At 30.6% G+C, this 19,199-nt stretch overlaps 5 protein-coding genes across 6 annotated transcripts; 3 read left to right on the top strand and 2 right to left on the bottom strand.

The window, feature by feature from the left end:
• The first annotated feature begins 733 nt into the window (after nucleotides 1-733).
• Nucleotides 734-4,005, top strand: LOC122504417 (lipase 3-like). The gene is made up of 7 exons (XM_043615531.1): nucleotides 734-1,056; nucleotides 2,021-2,306; nucleotides 2,386-2,500; nucleotides 2,595-2,841; nucleotides 2,918-3,167; nucleotides 3,245-3,387; nucleotides 3,456-4,005. The coding sequence occupies exons 1-7, from the start codon at nucleotides 958-960 to the stop codon at nucleotides 3,603-3,605; spliced, it is 1,290 nt and encodes a 429-aa protein (XP_043471466.1). The 5' UTR covers nucleotides 734-957; the 3' UTR covers nucleotides 3,606-4,005.
• Nucleotides 4,006-4,602: 597 nt separating this feature from the next.
• LOC122504460 (GON-4-like protein) lies at nucleotides 4,603-12,339 on the top strand. Of its 2 annotated transcripts, none has more exons than XM_043615586.1 (17): nucleotides 4,603-4,857; nucleotides 4,973-5,388; nucleotides 5,502-5,798; nucleotides 5,872-6,140; nucleotides 6,212-6,411; nucleotides 6,511-6,707; nucleotides 6,796-7,107; nucleotides 7,208-7,403; nucleotides 7,697-7,831; nucleotides 7,920-8,549; nucleotides 8,967-9,126; nucleotides 9,225-9,380; nucleotides 9,479-9,893; nucleotides 10,004-10,232; nucleotides 10,316-10,805; nucleotides 10,904-11,142; nucleotides 11,307-12,339. In XM_043615586.1, exons 2-17 carry the CDS (start codon nucleotides 4,985-4,987, stop codon nucleotides 11,355-11,357), a joined length of 4,380 nt encoding a protein of 1,459 aa, XP_043471521.1. In that variant the 5' UTR covers nucleotides 4,603-4,857; nucleotides 4,973-4,984; the 3' UTR covers nucleotides 11,358-12,339. The 2 variants fall into 2 exon arrangements, with proteins under 2 accessions (XP_043471521.1, XP_043471520.1); XM_043615585.1 differs by having other exon boundaries at nucleotides 9,207-9,380.
• Nucleotides 12,340-12,375: 36 nt separating this feature from the next.
• On the bottom strand, nucleotides 12,376-14,962 carry LOC122504462 (phosphorylated adapter RNA export protein). The gene is made up of 4 exons (XM_043615587.1): nucleotides 14,658-14,962; nucleotides 13,350-13,974; nucleotides 12,998-13,276; nucleotides 12,376-12,918 (listed from the first exon to the last, which is right to left on the bottom strand). The coding sequence occupies exons 1-4, from the start codon at nucleotides 14,706-14,708 to the stop codon at nucleotides 12,659-12,661; spliced, it is 1,215 nt and encodes a 404-aa protein (XP_043471522.1). The 5' UTR covers nucleotides 14,709-14,962; the 3' UTR covers nucleotides 12,376-12,658.
• Nucleotides 14,963-15,247: 285 nt separating this feature from the next.
• Nucleotides 15,248-17,045, bottom strand: LOC122504465 (exosome complex component RRP42). Its single transcript, XM_043615590.1, has 6 exons — nucleotides 16,843-17,045; nucleotides 16,349-16,545; nucleotides 16,069-16,234; nucleotides 15,756-15,950; nucleotides 15,521-15,676; nucleotides 15,248-15,410 (listed from the first exon to the last, which is right to left on the bottom strand). The coding sequence occupies exons 1-6, from the start codon at nucleotides 16,897-16,899 to the stop codon at nucleotides 15,306-15,308; spliced, it is 876 nt and encodes a 291-aa protein (XP_043471525.1). The 5' UTR covers nucleotides 16,900-17,045; the 3' UTR covers nucleotides 15,248-15,305.
• A 146-nt stretch (nucleotides 17,046-17,191) lies between these two features.
• On the top strand, nucleotides 17,192-18,900 carry LOC122504463 (peroxisome assembly protein 12-like). The gene is made up of 6 exons (XM_043615588.1): nucleotides 17,192-17,455; nucleotides 17,546-17,654; nucleotides 17,719-17,909; nucleotides 17,984-18,352; nucleotides 18,473-18,558; nucleotides 18,673-18,900. The coding sequence occupies exons 1-6, from the start codon at nucleotides 17,336-17,338 to the stop codon at nucleotides 18,782-18,784; spliced, it is 987 nt and encodes a 328-aa protein (XP_043471523.1). The 5' UTR covers nucleotides 17,192-17,335; the 3' UTR covers nucleotides 18,785-18,900.
• The last annotated feature ends 299 nt before the right edge of the window (nucleotides 18,901-19,199 follow it).

Below are 19,199 nucleotides of genomic sequence, written 5' to 3'. Positions count from 1 at the left end.
TATACCTACTAGTAATTTTATTCCTTATATATTTACTTTTAATTTTCTTTCTATTTGTCAAATTTTGATTAAAGTTTTGTCAAACATTTAAAATCACAAAAATTTTGTAAATTTTTTAATTAAAAATTTTTATTTCATTCATTTTATCTTGAAAATCGTTTCGCTCGACCTTGCGAATAAAAAGCTAGCACAACTTAGTTAATATTTAATTAAATAAGTGAAACATGATGTAATAAAACGTAATAATGAAAAGAAGATATTAAATTTTATAATTCGCAGATTAGCTTTTATTAGAACTTTTTATCTCTTCAAGTTTTGTATATATATTGTAATATGCTAATTGGAAATTTGATTAACTTATCGAAATTATTGGCAACAAATTATTTCCGCGGTACCGATTCACATATTTAATTGAAATAGTAACGTAAAACTGATAAAAAATGTAAATAATAATAAAAATAAATAATTTAGAAATAATAATGGAAATTGAAGCAGAAACACTTATGTTATTCTTCTTCTTCTTCTTCTTCAAACAATAAACAAGTATCAATTAGGGAAAATAATAAGTGGGATCTGTTTATTGTTGATTCTCACCTTTGTGTCACTTCATTCACAGGTTGAAAATGACTTATGACATGAGTCCATGAGTGTAACCGGAAGTATTCCCCCCCCACTTTTATATCTTTCATCTGACAGCCAGCTGTAGTGCGAGTGCGACTCACTACTTGTCAAAGCCCTCAGTTATAGTGAAACCTGCGCTCCAAATGATTTTACATTCAGTGCAGTAAATTAAAATCTAACGTTTTTTATTGATTAGTGCAATAAGTTCTCTATAAGATTACTTACGTTTCTATAAAATCTTTCATTGTCCCTGTTTTTCAAAGAAAGTCTGAAAAATTGTTCGTGAAAGTTCCAGTAAATTCGACAAAATCGTTGCAGGCAGACAGTGTGGAATGAATGTTAAAACGTGTTTCATTAAAACTTGTGCCAACGTTTCAAATTAATAAAGTGAAACGTATGATGAGTGATTCGAATGATGAAGTTCACATGACAACGGTAGTGTACCATTTATAATAATAATATCAATTTGTTTACGTTTCTGTTTGTTTACATTTTATCACTCGCACGTTGTTCCGTCAATTCATTGTCAACATTGTAAAAACTTTGGTGAAAGTTATGCGTTTTCACTTTTGTAATATATTTTCAAAATTGAAAATGTGCAGTGTAATGAAAAGCAACATGAGACAATTTTCTTTTATGAAAAAATATTCAAAAGTTACAAATAGAACCTATATTAAAGTTTACATATTGTGATTTGAAACTCCCAACTTTGCAATCGTTGCTTAATCGTTTTCTGAATTCCTTATTAATAAATTTTGTCCTCTACTTTCACAATTTTCCTCCGTAAGTTATTTTGTGCTATAGTATTTATTATTTTTTTTTAATATATATAGTATAAGTTCTATAGGTAACTTATTGTTATAAATATTTCCAATTATTTCATAACCTCAAAATTTCTTCTTTTTCACTTGAGTCGTCATTTCTTTTTTCATTTTCAGTGACACAACAATATTATATGATAAAACTAAATTTTGGTAAATAAATTATTTTCAGATTATATAAATATTCCCTTTTTATCAACATTCATCTCTCAAGTCGTAATACTAGTTTTTTGCTTAGAGGAAAATTTGACGTTTTTTTAAATTAATTTGTTTATCACACAGTAGTTAGCAAAGAGTAAATTTTTTCTTGATTAGAGGAAAACTTTTAATTTGTTTATCGAAATCATTTTCTGCGTTCTTACGTATTTAAAATAATAATTCAGAAAAGTCAATATAAGAAAGACGAGTGCATAAATATAAAAATAATTGTTTCTTTATTAGAAAAATTCTGGTTGTAAGAAAAAAGAAACATTAAAATGAACGTTACAAATACAAATACAAATTGCCACAAGCAATTGAGGGAATGATAAAATTGAAAAGAAAAACGTTGAAGCAACTTGTAATATAATTTCTTTTAGCCCGAACTCATAACCAGACATGGTTACACAGCTGAAACACATCACGTTTGGTCAGAGGATGGTTACCGTTTGGAATTACACCGAGTGCTCTGTCGAACACAGGACAAAGAGAAAATTCACAGTACTCAAGAATTCACAGACTCTAATTGTAATCTAGAAGCCGATAAATTATCACAGGAAGTATTAAACTCAAAAAACAGAATCTCCAAGCAACCGATTTTAATCAATCACGGTCTTTTGTCATCTTCGGCCGACTGGGTTCTTCTTGGCCCACAAAAAGCTCTCGGTACCTTATTTTTTTAAGAAACTATAATTGCTTCTTTAATGCAAAAACATATTTATTTTATTTTGAATATCATTTTCAGCGTATATACTGTGCGACAATGGTTACGACGTTTGGTTAGCTAATGTACGAGGCAATACTTATTCTCAATGTCACAAGGAATTGACTGTAAAGGATAGAGAATTTTGGGATTTTAGGTAATTTTTTATTGGTGAAATTCTCATTGAATTTCTTTCTATAATTATACTATTTTTATATTGTATTTTAATTGTAGAATTTGTTTCATTGCAGCTTCCACGATATAGCGATCTACGACGTGCCGGCAATGATCGATTACGTTTTGGAAAGAACGGGTCATTTAAATTTGTACTACATAGGCTATAGTCAAGGAACAACGTCGTTCTTTGCAATGTTGAGCGAGAAACCCGAGTACAATGCAAAAGTGAGATCAATGATAAGTCTCGCTCCAATCGCCTTCATGTCGAATCAAAAGAGTCCTTTAATCAAGCTTCTCGTGCGATTCTACAATGTTATGGAAGTGAGTTTCTAGTCATCTATTGTCTATTCAATAGAGTAGTGAAATTTTCGTCTCATTTACGAAAAGTTGGTTTCAGTGGGGCTCATTTTATTGCAACATACATCAATGGTTTCCTCGAAATCGTTTCTCGGCGCGTGCTCTGGGAACGTTTGTGCGTAACAGTCCCGATACATTGACAAGAAGTTTTTGCAATTGCTGGTTTTACTTGATCGCCGGGTTTGGCAGCAATCAGCTTGATAAGAAAATGCTACCACTTATTTTTGGCCATTTTCCAGCAGGGGCATCAGCGAAACAAATTATTCATTACAGTCAACTTATTTTATGTGGTACGTTCTGTTTCAATAATAATAATAATAATAATTTAATTTAAACACATCTGTAAAAATTGAACGTTTCATTACAGAAACATTCAGAAAGTTTGACTATGGACTTTCGAAGAATTTACTTGTCTACGGAAGTACTCAACCACCAAAGTACAACTTAGAGCGAGTTAAAGTTCCGGTTTACATCTTTTATAGCGAAAATGATTTCCTCACACATCCGGTGGTAAGTAATTATTAAAATTTAATTTTACACCAATAATTAATTATTTCATAATTAATTTGTCTGCTCAGGATGTTCAGCGCCTCGCCGAGAAACTTCCGAATGTTGTCAAAAAACACAAAATAGAGTATAACAAATTTAATCATATTGATTATCTCTGGGGAAAGGATTCAAAAGTTCTTCTCTACAATTATATTCTAAAAGCGTTAAAAGAATCATAAATGCTTTCAAAAAGTTGTAATTTGAAAAGAAATCTCACAAAATTATGTATAAAGTGATATGTACTTTTAAATATGTGAAAAATTATTTTTTAGAAAAGTTTAAATAGGCAGGTTTGTCAACTTCCTATTGCAAAAAAAAGAAAAAAAAATTGTAAAAAATACTTGTTAATATACCTAGAATGTAAAAATTTTTTTATAAACAAAAATTAATTAAAAGAAATTATTTTTTAAAATTTATTAACAAATGTTTAAATAAATATTTTATTCAAAAGGCATCTAATTTAACAAAAAGACTATAATGTGGAAATTAAAATATAATATTGTGAATATTGAACGAATGAATGTGTATTTTTGTAAAATAAATAGTTACGGAAATTAGAATGAAAGAATTTTTTTTAGATTGGTTTGTAAATGTAAAAATTTCTATTTATTTAAAGAAAGTTCATTAAACGAATTTTCAACAATATTTTATCTTTTTTATTTCTATCAAAATTATTATAGGTACTAGTGAAAAATTAATCTATTAACACTGTATTATTAATAATATCTTTTCATATATATTGATTCTGATTCTTCCGAGTATAAGAGATATTAAAATAAAAAGAAGAAAACCAATAACAAGAAAAGTTCTCAACAAAGAATTAGAAAAATGTTTGAATAAGTTAAAATTCTATGGTTTTACTTTTAATTTAAAAAATAAAAGAGTTTTTTAATTTCTTTAGTTTTCTGAATTTATCATTATAATAATAATTAATTTTTAATTCTAATATTTACTTCCTAATTTTTTTCGTGCAAAAGGTGCAAAAGAAAAAATTTTACCTATTCGAAAAATAATTTATTTTTCAAATGGTCCAAAAGTTTCATTGGTGGATTAATTTATATATTTCCCAGCAAATAAGAATTAAGAACTGAGGAACTGACATGGCCATTAAGAGTTATTCACATTCACTATTTCTTGCATTATGCGCATTATGATGATTATGATGCACATTAATGCTTTGTTGTTTGAGGTTATGTCGGGTAAAATTTCAGATCGCTTTTCGCATATAGTTTTATCCATGGTTTTATCTTTCTTTAAAAATATAATAAATACACAAGAAAAGTTTAATTATCCAACGGAATAATATTTCATTGACCAGATGTAGTAATTCAGTAATAATTAACATGTTGTGATTGCAAGTTAATTAAATATCTCGAAATTGAAATGTGAGAATACAAACTCAAGACAAGTAACAATCACGTAACAATAAAGGTACTGTGTTGTTATTTTACACTTTTTTCTGTATTCAAATCAGTTTACATAAAATTTATTAGGTAAATTTACACAATGAATGTTAATTTCACATTTTTATGTTCATATTCTACAGATTTTACCAACAATGGAGGGAAGTGACGAACAAAAGACTTTAAAAGATTATGAATTTTCCTTTGAGATTGATATTGACGAAATGAAATGTGACAAATCTTCGGATTCGGATACAAATGATTTGGAAATAGATGTATCGGAAGTTGATGATAATTATGACTCGAATAATATACGAAGTAAACGTGTCACATGCATTGCGGATGCATTTGACGGTTTGGATAAAATGGAGGAGGAAATAGAGAGACAACTGGATGCGAAAGCGGCAAAAATAAACTTAACTGCAACAAATGTCAAGAATATTTTACGGCACGTCATTACAAATGAACAAGTAAGGGCAATGGTCCGACGAAGATTGAATAAGTCCACTGACGATGATGGCATGGTTTTCGAACCGAAACTTACCAGATCGAAAGCAAAGTATGTTAAAATTGATTATAACTTTGGACATTTTTGTCATCATTATATTATTAATACATATTAATAGCATTGTAGAAAAAAAGCAGATTTTCTAATAAACGTTTCTTATTTAGAGAATTGGGGGCATTGGGTCAGCCAAACATTCCTTGGCCTTCGACTCCCGTGAAAACCGCTTCGGCCGAAGTTCAGGTGCTGATCGAAGAAGAACTTCCCGAAGACTCGTCAGACGAGGAATATGATCCCGACAAGGATCTGCAAAGTGACGATGACGACAAGGAGGCTGACAATTCAATTGGAAGTGACGTTGACTCACAACCCTCGACGCCGGCGACTCCTCTCAATGATTCGTTATCACAGGAGGCAAAAATTGACACTCAATACGATTCCGAAGGAGTTTTCAAAATTCCCGAGTACGTATAAATAATTCATCAAGATTAAAAACCAAGATTTTTTAATCAATATTTGAAAAATAATTTTTTGTAGAATTCCTCACGTCCCAACAGAAGAAGAAAGTATTGGACAAAGAACACGATCGAAATTATGTCTCAGTGAAACGCCATTGGAATATATTGAACAAGCGTTTATACCACCGGATATTACAACCGATATGTATGACCATGATTGCGATTTAGATGAAGATTATAGGAATTTTCTTAAAGATTTCACTCAACCTCTACCACAGGAGGTCAATGTTGAAGATGATCCCGAAGCCGATCCCGAGTACGATTTTTTTGGAGATGAAACCGAACTACGTAAGTTTCTCAACTTGAAGAAATTTTTAAAAATAATTTTAAAATTAAAACAATTTTATATTTAATTTTAGTGGACAAAGAGGAATTTCGAATGGATCGAGCAGTAAATATTTCCCGTAAAGAAGTGAATAATTTGATGGACGAATTATTGGAGTATGCCAACGAATATGCGCACACACATTCAACGGAGAAGGAAATCGGGAGTCAAGAAACACCGAAAAAGAAGAAATCCACTGATTATGTAAATCCACCGATAGAAACTAATCACTTGGTAAGCAGCATTTTTTAATTTTTAATTTCAGTGCATTCTTATTTATTAAATTAAAATGCCAAATATTGTTTTAACGGATTAATTTTTGTTTCTCTTTAGAATTCGCCGATTGAACTCATATCAGTTTTATCAAACGCAGACTTACCAAAGATTGTCAGCATCGAGCAACGCCAATTACTTAATATTCAGTTACGACAACACATCCAGCTTATGTCTCAACAATTTTTAATGTGCTACAAACATCCGGAATATCATAAATTCGCTAAAGGTTGTAAATCAAATATCGAGAGTTTAAGGTAAAAAATTATTTTTTGCTTTCTCAGTTTCATATAACATACATATTTTGAAATTGAATTTATTCATTTGAATTTTTCCGAAAATTAGATTTTTAAGTTCCGGTCCACAATCAGCTTTCAATGTTGATAACTTGCCGCACGCACTGCAATTAATCACCGACTGTGAGGATTTTTTCAAAGACGAAAAATTCTCCGATGAATATGTACATTTTTTGGCGGAAGATATGAAGAAAGGGGCAATGAAGAGTCGCAAAGTTCATACACACAAATTTCATCCATCTTTGGAGAACCTAATAATGGAAAGTAAAGCGCTTACCTATCCGAATCTTTTGCCTCACATGTACACCAGAAGTGATGTCAACAATCGAAGGTGTCGTAGTTTCTTCAAATCAGAAGAAAAGTAAGTATTTAGGTATTTTCTGAATTGTTTTCTTTTATTATTATTATTATTATTATAATGTATTATTTTATGCAGAGTGCGAATTGTTTTTTTGTTTCAGTTTGGTTGCTTTGGGTTTGGAGCAATTTAAACCGTTTGTCTTGGACAAGGGAAATATGAAGCACAAATATAAAACTTACTTGCTGCACGATGTCATTCGTTTGACACGAATATATCTTCTTCCAGCTCGCGATTCAAATGCAATTTACGGCCTTATCAAAAAGTACGAAAACCCTCATACGGAAGGACCAGTCAGAGTAAGTCAAATATTTCTGTTTGTTTCCAACTTTCATTTCCATTGTTTTTCTATTATTTAAAATGTTGAAAAATAACCTTTACAAAAAAGGCAAAAAAGTTTATTAGAAGAAAATTCGCGGAAGTGGGAATATAAATTGTAGTATAAAAAATATCCGCTAGAGGCAGTAGTTGACACACAGGTTTCAACCTTGTTTCAACCTCATGTTGACTTGCTTTTATACATTGTCAATAGTTTCGAGAAATATTCCTTTTAAAGCGTTTTCGTATTTTTTAAAATTTCTCTAATTTACAGTATTACCTTTCAAATGGGAAAGCACCGTCGACAATTCACGTGATTAGCCTCGATCCAGTACTAAGAGCACCTAAAGAACAACCAGTTGAACTGTTACCGGAAATATGGCGAAAATTTACGAAACACGTAAATAACGTAAGTGAACAAAAAAAAGGAATTTAGAAATTGTATAAATTAAAATTGTCCAATAAAAATAATTATAAACAACATTTTTTTTCTTCAGGAACCTAGTGAAATTGAAGGTCTTATCAATGGTGAATTAGCAGAATTTCTCGAAATTAATCCCGGAAAACATGTTCGCAATCCCATCGTGAATATGATGCCGTCAGTGGATTTGTCATCAGGAAGAAATGCACGTAAAAAGGGAACTGTAAAGAATACGATCGTACACATTCCATCAAATTTTTCCGAGGAAATGATTCTTCCGGATATTATGGACGTTGACACGCATATCGTTATGGAAATGGATGTCAGTGACAATCAACAACAACCAACAACGTCGACTTCAAAAAAGTTATCTCCACGTTCGTCAAAAATACGTAACATTCAAACTGTTGAACCGACAATTCAAGTTTTCGCCACGGAAAGCGGAGAGATGATTGTACCTGAAATTATGGACGTTCATACGAATGTTGAAATGGAAATTCCCGACAATGACAATCAAAAGCGATTACCACAATTGAGACAAACGACGACACGTTTGGCGAAAATGCGAAGCGCACAAAATATCAAATCCATGACGCAGGTGATCACTGGGAAGGAAATTTCGCCGAGTTCAATGAAAGCGAAAGGCGGCAAAGCACACGACTCGTCAAAAAGTTCCGATTTCTCCTCAACCTCGTCTTTAAAAGGGGTAAGTTACTATACCATTGCTGTTCCAGCCCTCAATCTTATCCCACTTTCCGATCACCTTAATAATTAGTGTTAGTGTCAGTGGTGTCAGTGTCTCAAAGTATCCAAGTGAATAAAATTTACGTTTTTTATAAAAATATTGAAGTTTTATTTATTTTTTATTTTCAATGTCTTAACAGCAAACGATACTACTTGTTCTACAAATTATTGTGAAATTCTCCTTTTTGTTTCTGAAGAGGACAGCGGTTCTGTCGAAATGTTAAACTGAATTTTTATTTTTTTTACCTGACTTGGATTGATTACTAATTATTAATCACATGTACATATTAAAGTCCCGAAGACGAAAATTTAAATTTGTGATAAACTATAAAAAATTAGTCAACCCTAAAATTTTCAATACGAATTGATAATTTTTAAGGACAACGAAGATGAAATTGCGGAATTAATGAGAGCGAGTACGACAATAAAGAAGAATGCAGTTGTGAATCGGAAGAAAGCGAAACAAGCGCGTGAATTGGAAAATATAAAGCGTATGATAGAATCGGAAAATGAATTAAATACCGAGGAGAGAGCAACAAGTGAGTACTATTAACATTATCAATTATTTGTGAAGATAAAAATTCTCTTGAAAGAAATTTCAGTTTCACGTTTTAATAAGTTTTGTGCTTCTTTAAAGAATTTGCCGAGTCGTATCTGCAAAAATTACACAGTACACTCGAATCATCTGATCCAGAGACATTCAAGGCAATCATTAAATTATTTCTCGAATACAGTGAGAAACTTGACAATATTCTTCAAACGGAAAATGAAAACGAAATGAAGAGTGATGAAGGTTTGTTTGCTTCCCTCTGAATTGAAAAGAGTGTTTATTCAAAATTTATATTTTTAGATCAAGTTAAATCAGTTGATATGTGCCTTTTTACTTTTTAGGCAAAAACGTTTCTACGTCGGGCGAAAAGAAATCGAAAATGAATGACTTGCCGGGAATAAAAGACATGGTGGCAATTAATTTCTATCGGGAGGTTTGTGAGAAATTGGAAAATTACCCAGATATGTCCTCAGACTTTTTACTGTTTCTAAATTCCTACCAAGCGGGTATGGTCAACAAATCATTGGAATGGATGATGTTACAAAGAATGCAAGAATTTGTACAAGTCGCTCAGGTTTATTTCGCCAAACAACCGTCACGTTTGACAAAAGTCATGCAGTCAATTTCACAACTTGCGTCAGCTCCCTACACGCCTCTTAAAAGTGTTTACGAAGCAATTAGTCCAATTCTCAAAGGAAGTCCTATTGTTATGGACTTGTTTCTACAAGTTTTTCCCCAGGGAAAACCACCCGAGAGGTAAGTTTTCATTTTCTTTAATGACTTTTTTGAGGCTAACTTTAGCAATCAATTTTTATCACTTCTGAAAAAATGTATTAGACAGAAACAGAAATCTAATTTGATTACAGTTTGTTTGCGCCTCAATTTTTCGAAAATATCACCTGTCCGGTTGGTCCTCATGATAAAAGTAAAATTTCAACCCTCGATCTTCCGGATTTGTATGAAAATATCGAATTGCCAGTGTCGACAACCCAGGAAGATCCTTACGGCGGGGAAAATTGCAAGTGTAACTGTCACGATGTCGCTGATTCAAAGCTTAAGAGCGGAAACGAACATTGCGCTTCCTGTGGAACAAGGGTGAGAACTTTCTTCCTTTTTTTATTTATAACAAAATAAATGTTATCTATAATTAAATTAATTAATTGAAAATTTTCTCAAAGTTTCTCAACGGTAGAATTTATCTACAAACGTCAGAAGGTCTACGACCAGCAAAAATAACGTTTCCAGGTGAAAATGACGAGAAATTGGAAAATATTGCGCGTGTTTCATTGAAAACAGCGGAGAAATTTGTGTACGCGCCACCGCAACAAAAGCGAAGGAGAAAATCGTCAAAAAATGATTCCACGGGAGATGAAACTAACGCAAAACAAGCGGCACCATTTAAAGTATCACCAATCAAAGAAGCCTCTACTTTAGATGAAAATCTAGAAAAATTGGTAACAACAAAATCAAAAAGGGGTCCAAGATCGCCGCCAAAGACAGCTCAATCCTCGAGCAGTGGTATTAATAGCAAAAGGACAATTTTAATTTGCAAAGGGAAACGGTTTTTGAAAGCGGGGAAACGTGACACTAAACAGGAGAAAAATTTCCAGAATAGTTCCAGTGAATCTCTGTCTAATAAAACTCAATCGGAAGAATCATCGGAACACTGTCAGTATTTTTTTCTTTCTTATTAGTTTTCTCAATATAATTATTATTAATAATAACAATATCAGTAAAAATAATATTTTTAATTTAATTTTTTGCAGCTAATATTAAAATGGACAGTTTTATGGATGACGATGAGAGAAATGCATTGAAGTTAATGAAATCATCAGAGTCTAGTGATTCCGAGGGTAGTGTTTGCGATTTGATAGAAGAACGATTAGAAACTAGACCTTGGTCCCGACAAGAGGACGCCATTCTTTTGCAAAGTATTAAGAAAGATTATTCGGAAAAGAGTTTCATTTCCATAAGTCAAGCACTGGAAAATCGTTCAGTCCAACAGGTAATAATTAAATTAAATAATTAACAAACTACTACTAAATAATTCAATAAAGTAAGACATTTTTAATATTTTTTAAAAATTTATCTTAAACATACAATTTTTAAATGATTTATTTTTTTAATGTACTTGAAATTGAATGTTAAAAGGGAATTTTTCTTTTTCAGGTGAAAGATCGATGTCAAATGTTATTGAAACTATTAGAAAAAATTTCTTAAAAATTAAATTATAATTATATATTTTCCTCAATATTTGAAAATATATATTATGAAAAAATAAATTAAACTATAATAGATACTTTGAAAATCTGTGATTTATCAAATGTAAGTAATTGTCAAGCTGTGATAAAATATATTTAATTTGGTGATAATTTTAAATTAAAAAAACCTTTCTTTATTTTCTTCGTAACAATTTCCTATTACCGTACAATATTTTTGTTAATATATAATATATAATTCATTGTGAGATGTTAATCACTCGAGGGGAATATATATTTTTCTTTTTATATACAGTACTTTCACTCGAGTGAATAACGCAAAAACAATTATTATTTTCTCACTCACGTAAAATGAAAGAAAGCATTTTTTAAACATTACTTCTTTTACTACGTTAAAAATAGTATTTTTTTAACGTATTTCATTTTTTTTCATGTAATTTCATATAGTGTACTTAGCTTTTAAAGAAATTAGTGTAACGAGTATAAAGTTTTTAAAAGAAATCTTTCTCTAAGTGATAATTTTACAAAAAGGATCAAAGATGCATTATCGTTAAATTGGAAAAATTTTACTGACGCTATATTTTTGTTCTTAATTTGAATATTTATTTACAAGGGAATATAAATTGTCTGGGCCCCAAAAATTTTAATCACCGTCATCGTTGTTTTTTTTTAATTGCCACCGATTATTTTTTAGTTTGCAATTTCTTAGCAACATTTTTTTTGTTATCAATTGCTATTTACAGGATTTTTATTTCTCTGCATGCAATATCTAAAGATGTTTAAAAAAAACTGTCATTTTCGTTATTTTTTTAACTCTTTTAAAATTGCCAAACTTTTTTCATCTCTTTTCAATGACGCGAAAAAAGTTTTTAATTTAATTTGCGAATATTTAAATTACTTTTTTGATTTATAGAAAAGAGCTTTTTATAGAATAAAAAAGTAACTTTTTTACATTCGTAGAATAAAAATTTAGAAGAGGAAAAATATTCAAAAACTTAAAATCTAATTTAATTTACAGTACTAGAATGAAGACTATTTTAAAAAAAGAAAAAAAACTTACAGTAATCAATTAAAAACAAAAAAGATAAAACAACAAATAAGAAAATAAATTGCCTCTAGAGATCTTAAAAGATAATGAACAAATTGAGGAATGAACTGATTAATAAAATTGCATAAATTTTCTTGAGTTAAAATATGAAATTGAAAATTTGCAAATTTTTTGCATTTTGAGAACATAAAAAACAACGAAATTATTATAAATAAGTGAAAAATTTGAAGAAGAGTGAAGAAAAAAAGGAGTATTTAAAACACTTCCATATTATCAACATCACCAATATCGAGAATATCTTCGTAATCGATTTCCTGTCTACCAGGTGTTGGATGTTCCGAATGATCTGGATCATCAGTGACGGGACTTGGCGGAGGATTTGAGACAGTTCTCTCGGAATCCAAAGGCGTTCGATCCATTCCTTCGCCCCGTCTCAATCTCGCTTCCTCCGCAATTTGCTTCGTCGAGAGTTCCGCTCTTGTCAACAGGGCTGGCAAATCTTTATCAGATCCATCTGCAAAAAGGGAAAAATTAATTAAATTAAATTAAATCCACGAAATCTTATATTCATTTTGAAATTTGTTGATAATTACTCTCAAGTCGCCGCATTAGTTCTTGAGTATGACGTCGCCTCTCGCTCGCATCTTGCTGCTTTTTCTGAATTGCGATTTCCTTCTTATCGACATAGAATATCTCCCGTATCTGTTCCTGGGGTAGATGATCGTCATGTTTGACGAGATAGAGATAAACGCCGCCCGCTGTTCGTCTGCGCGATCCATTCATAATCAACATTCCGCCTTCTTCCTCGATTTTCTTTGTCTTTTGAAAGAAATCAATGGCCTTTTCCTTTCCCAAGATGTCCACAATTCTTCCTGTAATTGTGAAAATAAGTTGAGAGAAAAGAATTAAAAGTAGGCGACTTAACATAAAAGCGACTTGACTTACTGATGAGAACGTCCTTGTGTTCGGAGAGTTTGGCAGCAATATCGGCAGCAACGTCCGCATCGCTGGACTCTGGAGTAATGCTGAGATCTGACATGACACGAGATGAACCTTTGTGATCGTCATCGTCGTTCGCCGGTGCGTCGTTGCGCCTTTTGCCTAATCTCAATTTGACATTACGTCTGTCGGCGAAATTTCGTTTGTTCGTCAGTCTTGGCTCGGTTTCTCTCTCCTCGTCGGAAGAATTATTTTCCGGCAATTCTTCACGCTTTTTAAACGAATAACCTAATGTGAAATCATAACTCTCGACGGTTCGATCCTTGTAGTTATTTCTCGTGACACCACAAGAGACGAGATCCTCGGTTATCGATTCCTCTTGAACTTGCATGTTCCAAATTTTGAATTTGTCATTTTTGCTCAAGCGACAATTCTCCCTCTCGGCACGCGTTGGTTTCACCTTCAGTTTCTGCCTCTTTGTTTTCGCCCGGGCAGAATCCGAGTCCGAGTCGCTCTCCGACTCCGAAGAGACATCCGACTCGTCACTGTACTTCATCTTGCCGACTTCTTCCCGCGGTGGCATCGCATGCGGTCGCTGAAGTACATTATAGGTACCAAACGCATCTTCCGGCTGTTAAAATTAATTTATACCATTTATACTTTTCAGTCTCATTTATTCTCTGCACATTTAATTGTAATTTTTAAATATGAAATGAAAAATGTACAATAACATTAATCGTTATAAAATAATTCAATTTTTAATCCCAAAAAAATTTGTAATTTTCGAAAGAGAATTTAAAAACATGAATGAAAATTTGTACCAAGTGAACCAAAAATTGAATCACAAGGGAGAAAAAATGCCTTCAACATTGAAAACTTCCAAAAAGAGGTTCTGTGCAATAAATTTTTCTTCTCAAGCAGAAGATTCTCAAGTTTTTTTTCTACATTTTTCAAAATGTTCTGACAGCTGTTTAAAGAAAAAAAAGTACAAATTAAAAACTTGTATTTAAAATATCAACTAGATTCAAGTAGATTTCAACAAAGTAATTAACATGTCAAATTATGGAAAGCAAAAATTTTAGATTACGGTGAAAAATGCAAATGAGTAAATTAATTAATTTTTTCACAATCAACTCTTCCTGATAGTCTTGAAATAAAAGTAGAAATTCCAAACTAATCTTTACTTTAGTAAATAAACGAAAAATTGCCATTTAAATTAAATTCTATTACAAATGATTGATTTTCATTTGATAAATTTGATGAATGAGGTTATGTTCGATTCCTGTCAAAAGATGATGTCTTCCTTTTACTGACCTCGTCATCAAGAACTTCTCCGTCCTCGAGATCTAAGGATTCAGCTTCCATTGTCGATAAACTTATTCCTTAAAAGGACCGTAAGAAATTTTACAAATCCTATATTATCGCTTGAATGCAGAGATTTTATGTGGAAATGACTAAAAAAATGTCACAACTCACAATACATGCAAAATGCAACTGGTCAGCCTCAACGAACCCTCGTGGGGATAAAAAGCACTAAATTTCCAATTTGCAAAAAAATATTTTTTTTACATAAAATTTCCAAATTTTTAAATATTTTTCTAATAAAAAGGATTTGAAAGTTACTAATTTTCACGAAATATTTTTGTAAAATTACGATTTTCCTCTTCTTTTTTATAAATTGATTGATTTCTGAATCAGAAAAAAATTACTTCCAATAACTTGAAGTTGCCTGCATATGTAATTTTGGCGGGAAATTTGCAAACTAGAAAGTGAAATAATTTTTTTGATTATATTATTTAAAGAAAAATATTCAAATTAATGGAATTCCTGTAAATCTTAATTTAAAATAAAAATAAAATTCGAAAAACGGGAATTACGAACTTAAAATAATAAAGAAAGAAATATTACCTTTTTGTAAAAAGATGTTTAATATTAATAAAAAAAATAAGAGATGTTCAAATATTATCTAAGAAATCCAAAAAATTGTTTCTTAGGTCCAAGTTTCTCTTCTCTTTTTAATTGTGACATAATTGCCCCATTGAGCTGAATTCCAACTTTTGTTCCGATCTGATAAAGAAAAAAAAGATTAAATGAAACTGAATTTTCTAGAAATGAAGTGCAATGAAAATCATAAAGGACAAGATGACATAATTAATTAATAAAAATAAATGAATTACCTCTAAGCACTTTCCTAACGTTGTTGATAAAAGGCTTCCATAACCCATTTTTATCGTAGATGTGATTTTCCCATTAGGCGTTACTGACATTATTATGCTCGCAGCACTGCACACTTCTTCCTGCGATGTAGGATCAACAATGCAATTATCTCCAATCTAAGAAATTGAAAAATATATTATTATATTGATTTCTTTTCAATTTCTTTAATACTTATTGATATTATTTACGTTTTACCTTACAAACCGTGACAAATAAAGGGAAATTCGTCACATCTAATTTAATACAATCATAAATATCATCAGACAAATGAATATCAGCTTCTGTGCCATCGACTGTCGCTGAAGTAACTTTTGGTATTTCTGTACAATTTAGAGCGGCTTTTACAGCAACGCCGACAACGTCAAATAAATTTCCTCCACATTGAAGAATCTACAGAAAAACTTTCTTTATAAAGACAAATATATTTTAAAATATAAAATTCAATTGCAGAAATAGATTTTTTCTTGAGTTATTAACTAAAAGTAAATTAAAAATATAATTCTATTACCAAAACGTCGACAAACATTTTCCAACATTTTTTGTGCGGCAAAATAGAGAGGAAACGTAAGTCAAAAGTTTGTGGCGATTGATAAGCTCGCGATAAAGCACTGCTTATTTCGTTTGCTAAATCGTCTCCTCCCTTTCCTTCGAAATCTGGCGTTGCGTTTGCAGAGCTGAAATAAAATAAACTTTCATCAAGAAAATTCTAGAAGATGTGAAAAATATTTTCTGTAATTATTCATTATGAACTTATTATTTAAAAAAAAAAAAAAGGAAATTAATTTTACCAATCGACGAAAAATTCTATTTTTCCCTCAAAGGGTCTGTCGGGAAACGGTGTATCAATTTCCATTTTTACTCCAACTAGAATGTCACTATTTCCTAAACGAACTCGAGCAGAACCATTTACTTGTTCCATTAGCTTTGATTCTATTTCTAACACTCGATATTCTAATCGTGATCGGCCGTCTATTCTCGAGTCCGACTGAAAATATTATTTTCTGTTAGATTTTAATAATTCAATAATTATTGTCTTATTTACTGTAGAATATTTAAAAAATTCAATAACAATCAACTTCTTTTAGAATAATTTTCATATTACAAAATTCAATGTATATTAATTTATCATCTAATAGTAATTGAAATAATGTCTTCAGTAAATAGAGTAAACATATAAAAATAAATTTGCATTAAAAGTAATTAAAGTTAAAAACTTGAAATTAATAATAATAAAATTGCATTTTTTCTTTTAAAGGTTATGTTACCTTTAAAAAAAACTTACGTCTACTCCATGAAGAATAAAAGTCTTTTCAGCCACACTCAAGGGAATTTCTGCCATGTCTGAACAAATTATAATATTATAGTTAAAATTTTAATTATTATTCTTCTTTTAATTATATTCGGCACTGTTGGAGGACTTTGTTTTTGTTGACCTCGTGGTCTTATTACTTGACTAATGTTGCCAACATAACAATAGTCACTAACTGCACTTGTGTCATTTTCACCATTTTCACCTGCATGAGAGGGACAAGAGGCAACAATTTAATTATGACATTACTATTGGTGCGTTATTTTACTTTGTCCTTCTCTCTCCTATTAAATAGTAAATGCGCAAACTCACTCAACAATCATCTAAAGTTGGCAATATTCACTTTTTATTTTTGTTTTCTATATGTGACTAAATTCACGCTGTTTTTCATTTTTTACGGCACAAAAATGCAAAAATATTTTTATTTTGTAAATAATACAATTTGAATGAATAAGTAATAATTAAAATGGGAGAAAAAGGAGTTCACTTGACAGGTACCTCATATGCGAAACCGAGTGTTTTTGAAATTTGTGCCCAGGATTCTTTATCCATCTCCCTTGAACCTGCATTCAATAAACTTGTCACGGTAAGTTTAATTTTTAAAAATTAAAACACACTTTTCTTCTTACGGGTGCTTTATTGTTTAATTCAACTATTTTCAATTATTTAATTTTAGGTTTTAGCGAATTTATACCCTGCAAAGTTTGGTTTTTTTCTTCGCTGGAAAGATGAAAGTTTTATGTTGTTGAACGGTGCCTTACAACATTATTACCTCTGTCGTCACAGTTAGTTAAATATTTTTAATAATTCAAATTTTTTATTATTATTGTTAATAAACACAGTTTGTAGGTGCTTCGTTTTCGGAAAAGTTTTATGGATTGAAAAGAGTATCTTTGAGAGACCCCAACACTGTTACGAACTTAAGTAAAAGTCAAAAGAATGCTTCTTTAATTTTATTAGTCCTCTTTCCTTATTTAAATAAAAAACTCGACGTTGTGAGAAAAAAATATTCTCTTCAAGTATCTAGTCACAATTTACCAGTGAGTGTAAAATTTGGAAAATTATTCTTTTCTTGAATTTAAAATAATAATTACATTTTCTTTTTAATTTACAGAAATTGAAAAAAAGATTAATAACGGCCTTCCTAAGTTTTTGCTTTATCTGTGATATGATACGAGAAATTGTTCAAGTACGAAATTTATTACTCTACATTGCTGGAAAATCGAAATATACTTCTCCATTCCTGAAAATTTTTGATATTACTTTATCGTATTCGTTTGTCAGTCCTTCGATAATTATTACCGATCTTTTCTATAAAATTAAACGAGGTACATTTACATTTAAAGACGGTGGATCAATTCTTGAGGAGGTTGCCGCAAAATCTTTGGAATTTGCGGCATTTATTTTTCGATTTTTACAATATTGGGACAAGGAAAATTACGATAAAAGTTTAATTGCTCTTCCAATACCGGCCCCACCGACAGTATGTATTTTTTCGTATTTTTCGTATTCTTCGTATTTTTAAATAAAAACCAAAAACATTCTTTTAAATTAATTAATTTTGAAAAGAAAATCAGGATTATTATTGAGATAATCTTTTCAGATTTGCGAAAAAAGTAAACAATTTCGAGGATTGTGCCCAATTTGTAAGAAAGCATTTCGTACAAGGACAGCTGTTGCTACTTCAGGGTGAGTAAAATATAAATTAATGTTGTTTTATAGCAAAATATTGCTACGTGGGTTTCTTTTTCTTTGAACAATATACTCTAATAATGTAACATGTAAATTTGTTTATTTCTTCAGATACATCTTTTGTTACCTATGCATTTTACCAGTGATACAAAGGTATGGAAAATGTCCTATGACAAATTATCCAGCTACCGAGGACGATTTGATTCGCCTCTACGAGCAATAAAATAATATAACTTAAAAATTACATACATTTTGTAAAAGAATAAAAAATAGAATTTCTTGCTCTGTTTTCTATTTAAAAAAAATTATTGTTCATTATATTTGTAAAATAACTAAAAACCTGTTTCAAAATTATTGTGAAATCTTATTTTCTAATTTTATACGCTCTTAAAATATATTTTTTCCCTAACAGCGAAAAAAAGAAAGAATAAAAGCTGTCAGGTCGAGGAAGGTAAAAATGTTTTTTGTTTTAGAAATTTTCAGTCATCCAGGAATTTCTAATTTTTTTTCCATCTAGAAAAATGTCAGTCAATTCAAATTTGATCGAAATTTTCATTTGATTTTTTACAATATCGAATTTCTTTTTTACAAATTTCACTAATTTTACGAAAATCTTGAACGATTTTTGTTTAGTATTA

This window comes from Leptopilina heterotoma, unplaced genomic scaffold (genome assembly GCF_015476425.1).
Source record: "Leptopilina heterotoma isolate Lh14 unplaced genomic scaffold, ASM1547642v1 Lhet_299, whole genome shotgun sequence".
Lineage (NCBI taxonomy): Eukaryota > Metazoa > Arthropoda > Insecta > Hymenoptera > Figitidae > Leptopilina > Leptopilina heterotoma.
Note: the sequence above shows the minus strand (reverse complement) of the source record. Positions and strands in the feature narration are given on the sequence as shown.

Excerpts from the sequence above, each read along its gene's own strand:
- LOC122504465 (XM_043615590.1), bottom strand. The coding sequence starts at position 16,899 with ATGGCAGAAATTCCCTTGAGTGTGGCTGAAAAGACTTTTATTCTTCAT. Across the intron at positions 15,677-15,755 it reads TATTTGTCACGGTTTGTAAG|ATTGGAGATAATTGCATTGT; the intron begins GTAAAACGTAAA and ends TCAATTTCTTAG. Across the intron at positions 15,411-15,520 it reads CGTTAGGAAAGTGCTTAGAG|ATCGGAACAAAAGTTGGAAT; the intron begins GTAATTCATTTA and ends TTTCTTTATCAG.
- LOC122504460 (XM_043615585.1), top strand. The coding sequence starts at position 4,985 with ATGGAGGGAAGTGACGAACAAAAGACTTTAAAAGATTATGAATTTTCC. Across the intron at positions 5,799-5,871 it reads GGAGTTTTCAAAATTCCCGA|AATTCCTCACGTCCCAACAG; the intron begins GTACGTATAAAT and ends AATTTTTTGTAG. Across the intron at positions 9,894-10,003 it reads CAGGGAAAACCACCCGAGAG|TTTGTTTGCGCCTCAATTTT; the intron begins GTAAGTTTTCAT and ends ATTTGATTACAG.
- LOC122504417 (XM_043615531.1), top strand. The coding sequence starts at position 958 with ATGTTAAAACGTGTTTCATTAAAACTTGTGCCAACGTTTCAAATTAAT. Across the intron at positions 1,057-2,020 it reads ATGAAGTTCACATGACAACG|CCCGAACTCATAACCAGACA; the intron begins GTAGTGTACCAT and ends AATTTCTTTTAG. Across the intron at positions 2,501-2,594 it reads AGAGAATTTTGGGATTTTAG|CTTCCACGATATAGCGATCT; the intron begins GTAATTTTTTAT and ends GTTTCATTGCAG.
- LOC122504463 (XM_043615588.1), top strand. The coding sequence starts at position 17,336 with ATGGGAGAAAAAGGAGTTCACTTGACAGGTACCTCATATGCGAAACCG. Across the intron at positions 17,655-17,718 it reads TTATTACCTCTGTCGTCACA|GTGCTTCGTTTTCGGAAAAG; the intron begins GTTAGTTAAATA and ends CACAGTTTGTAG. Across the intron at positions 18,559-18,672 it reads ACAGCTGTTGCTACTTCAGG|ATACATCTTTTGTTACCTAT; the intron begins GTGAGTAAAATA and ends TTATTTCTTCAG.
- LOC122504462 (XM_043615587.1), bottom strand. The coding sequence starts at position 14,708 with ATGGAAGCTGAATCCTTAGATCTCGAGGACGGAGAAGTTCTTGATGAC. Across the intron at positions 13,277-13,349 it reads ACACAAGGACGTTCTCATCA|GAAGAATTGTGGACATCTTG; the intron begins GTAAGTCAAGTC and ends TCACAATTACAG. Across the intron at positions 12,919-12,997 it reads ACTAATGCGGCGACTTGAGA|ATGGATCTGATAAAGATTTG; the intron begins GTAATTATCAAC and ends CCCTTTTTGCAG.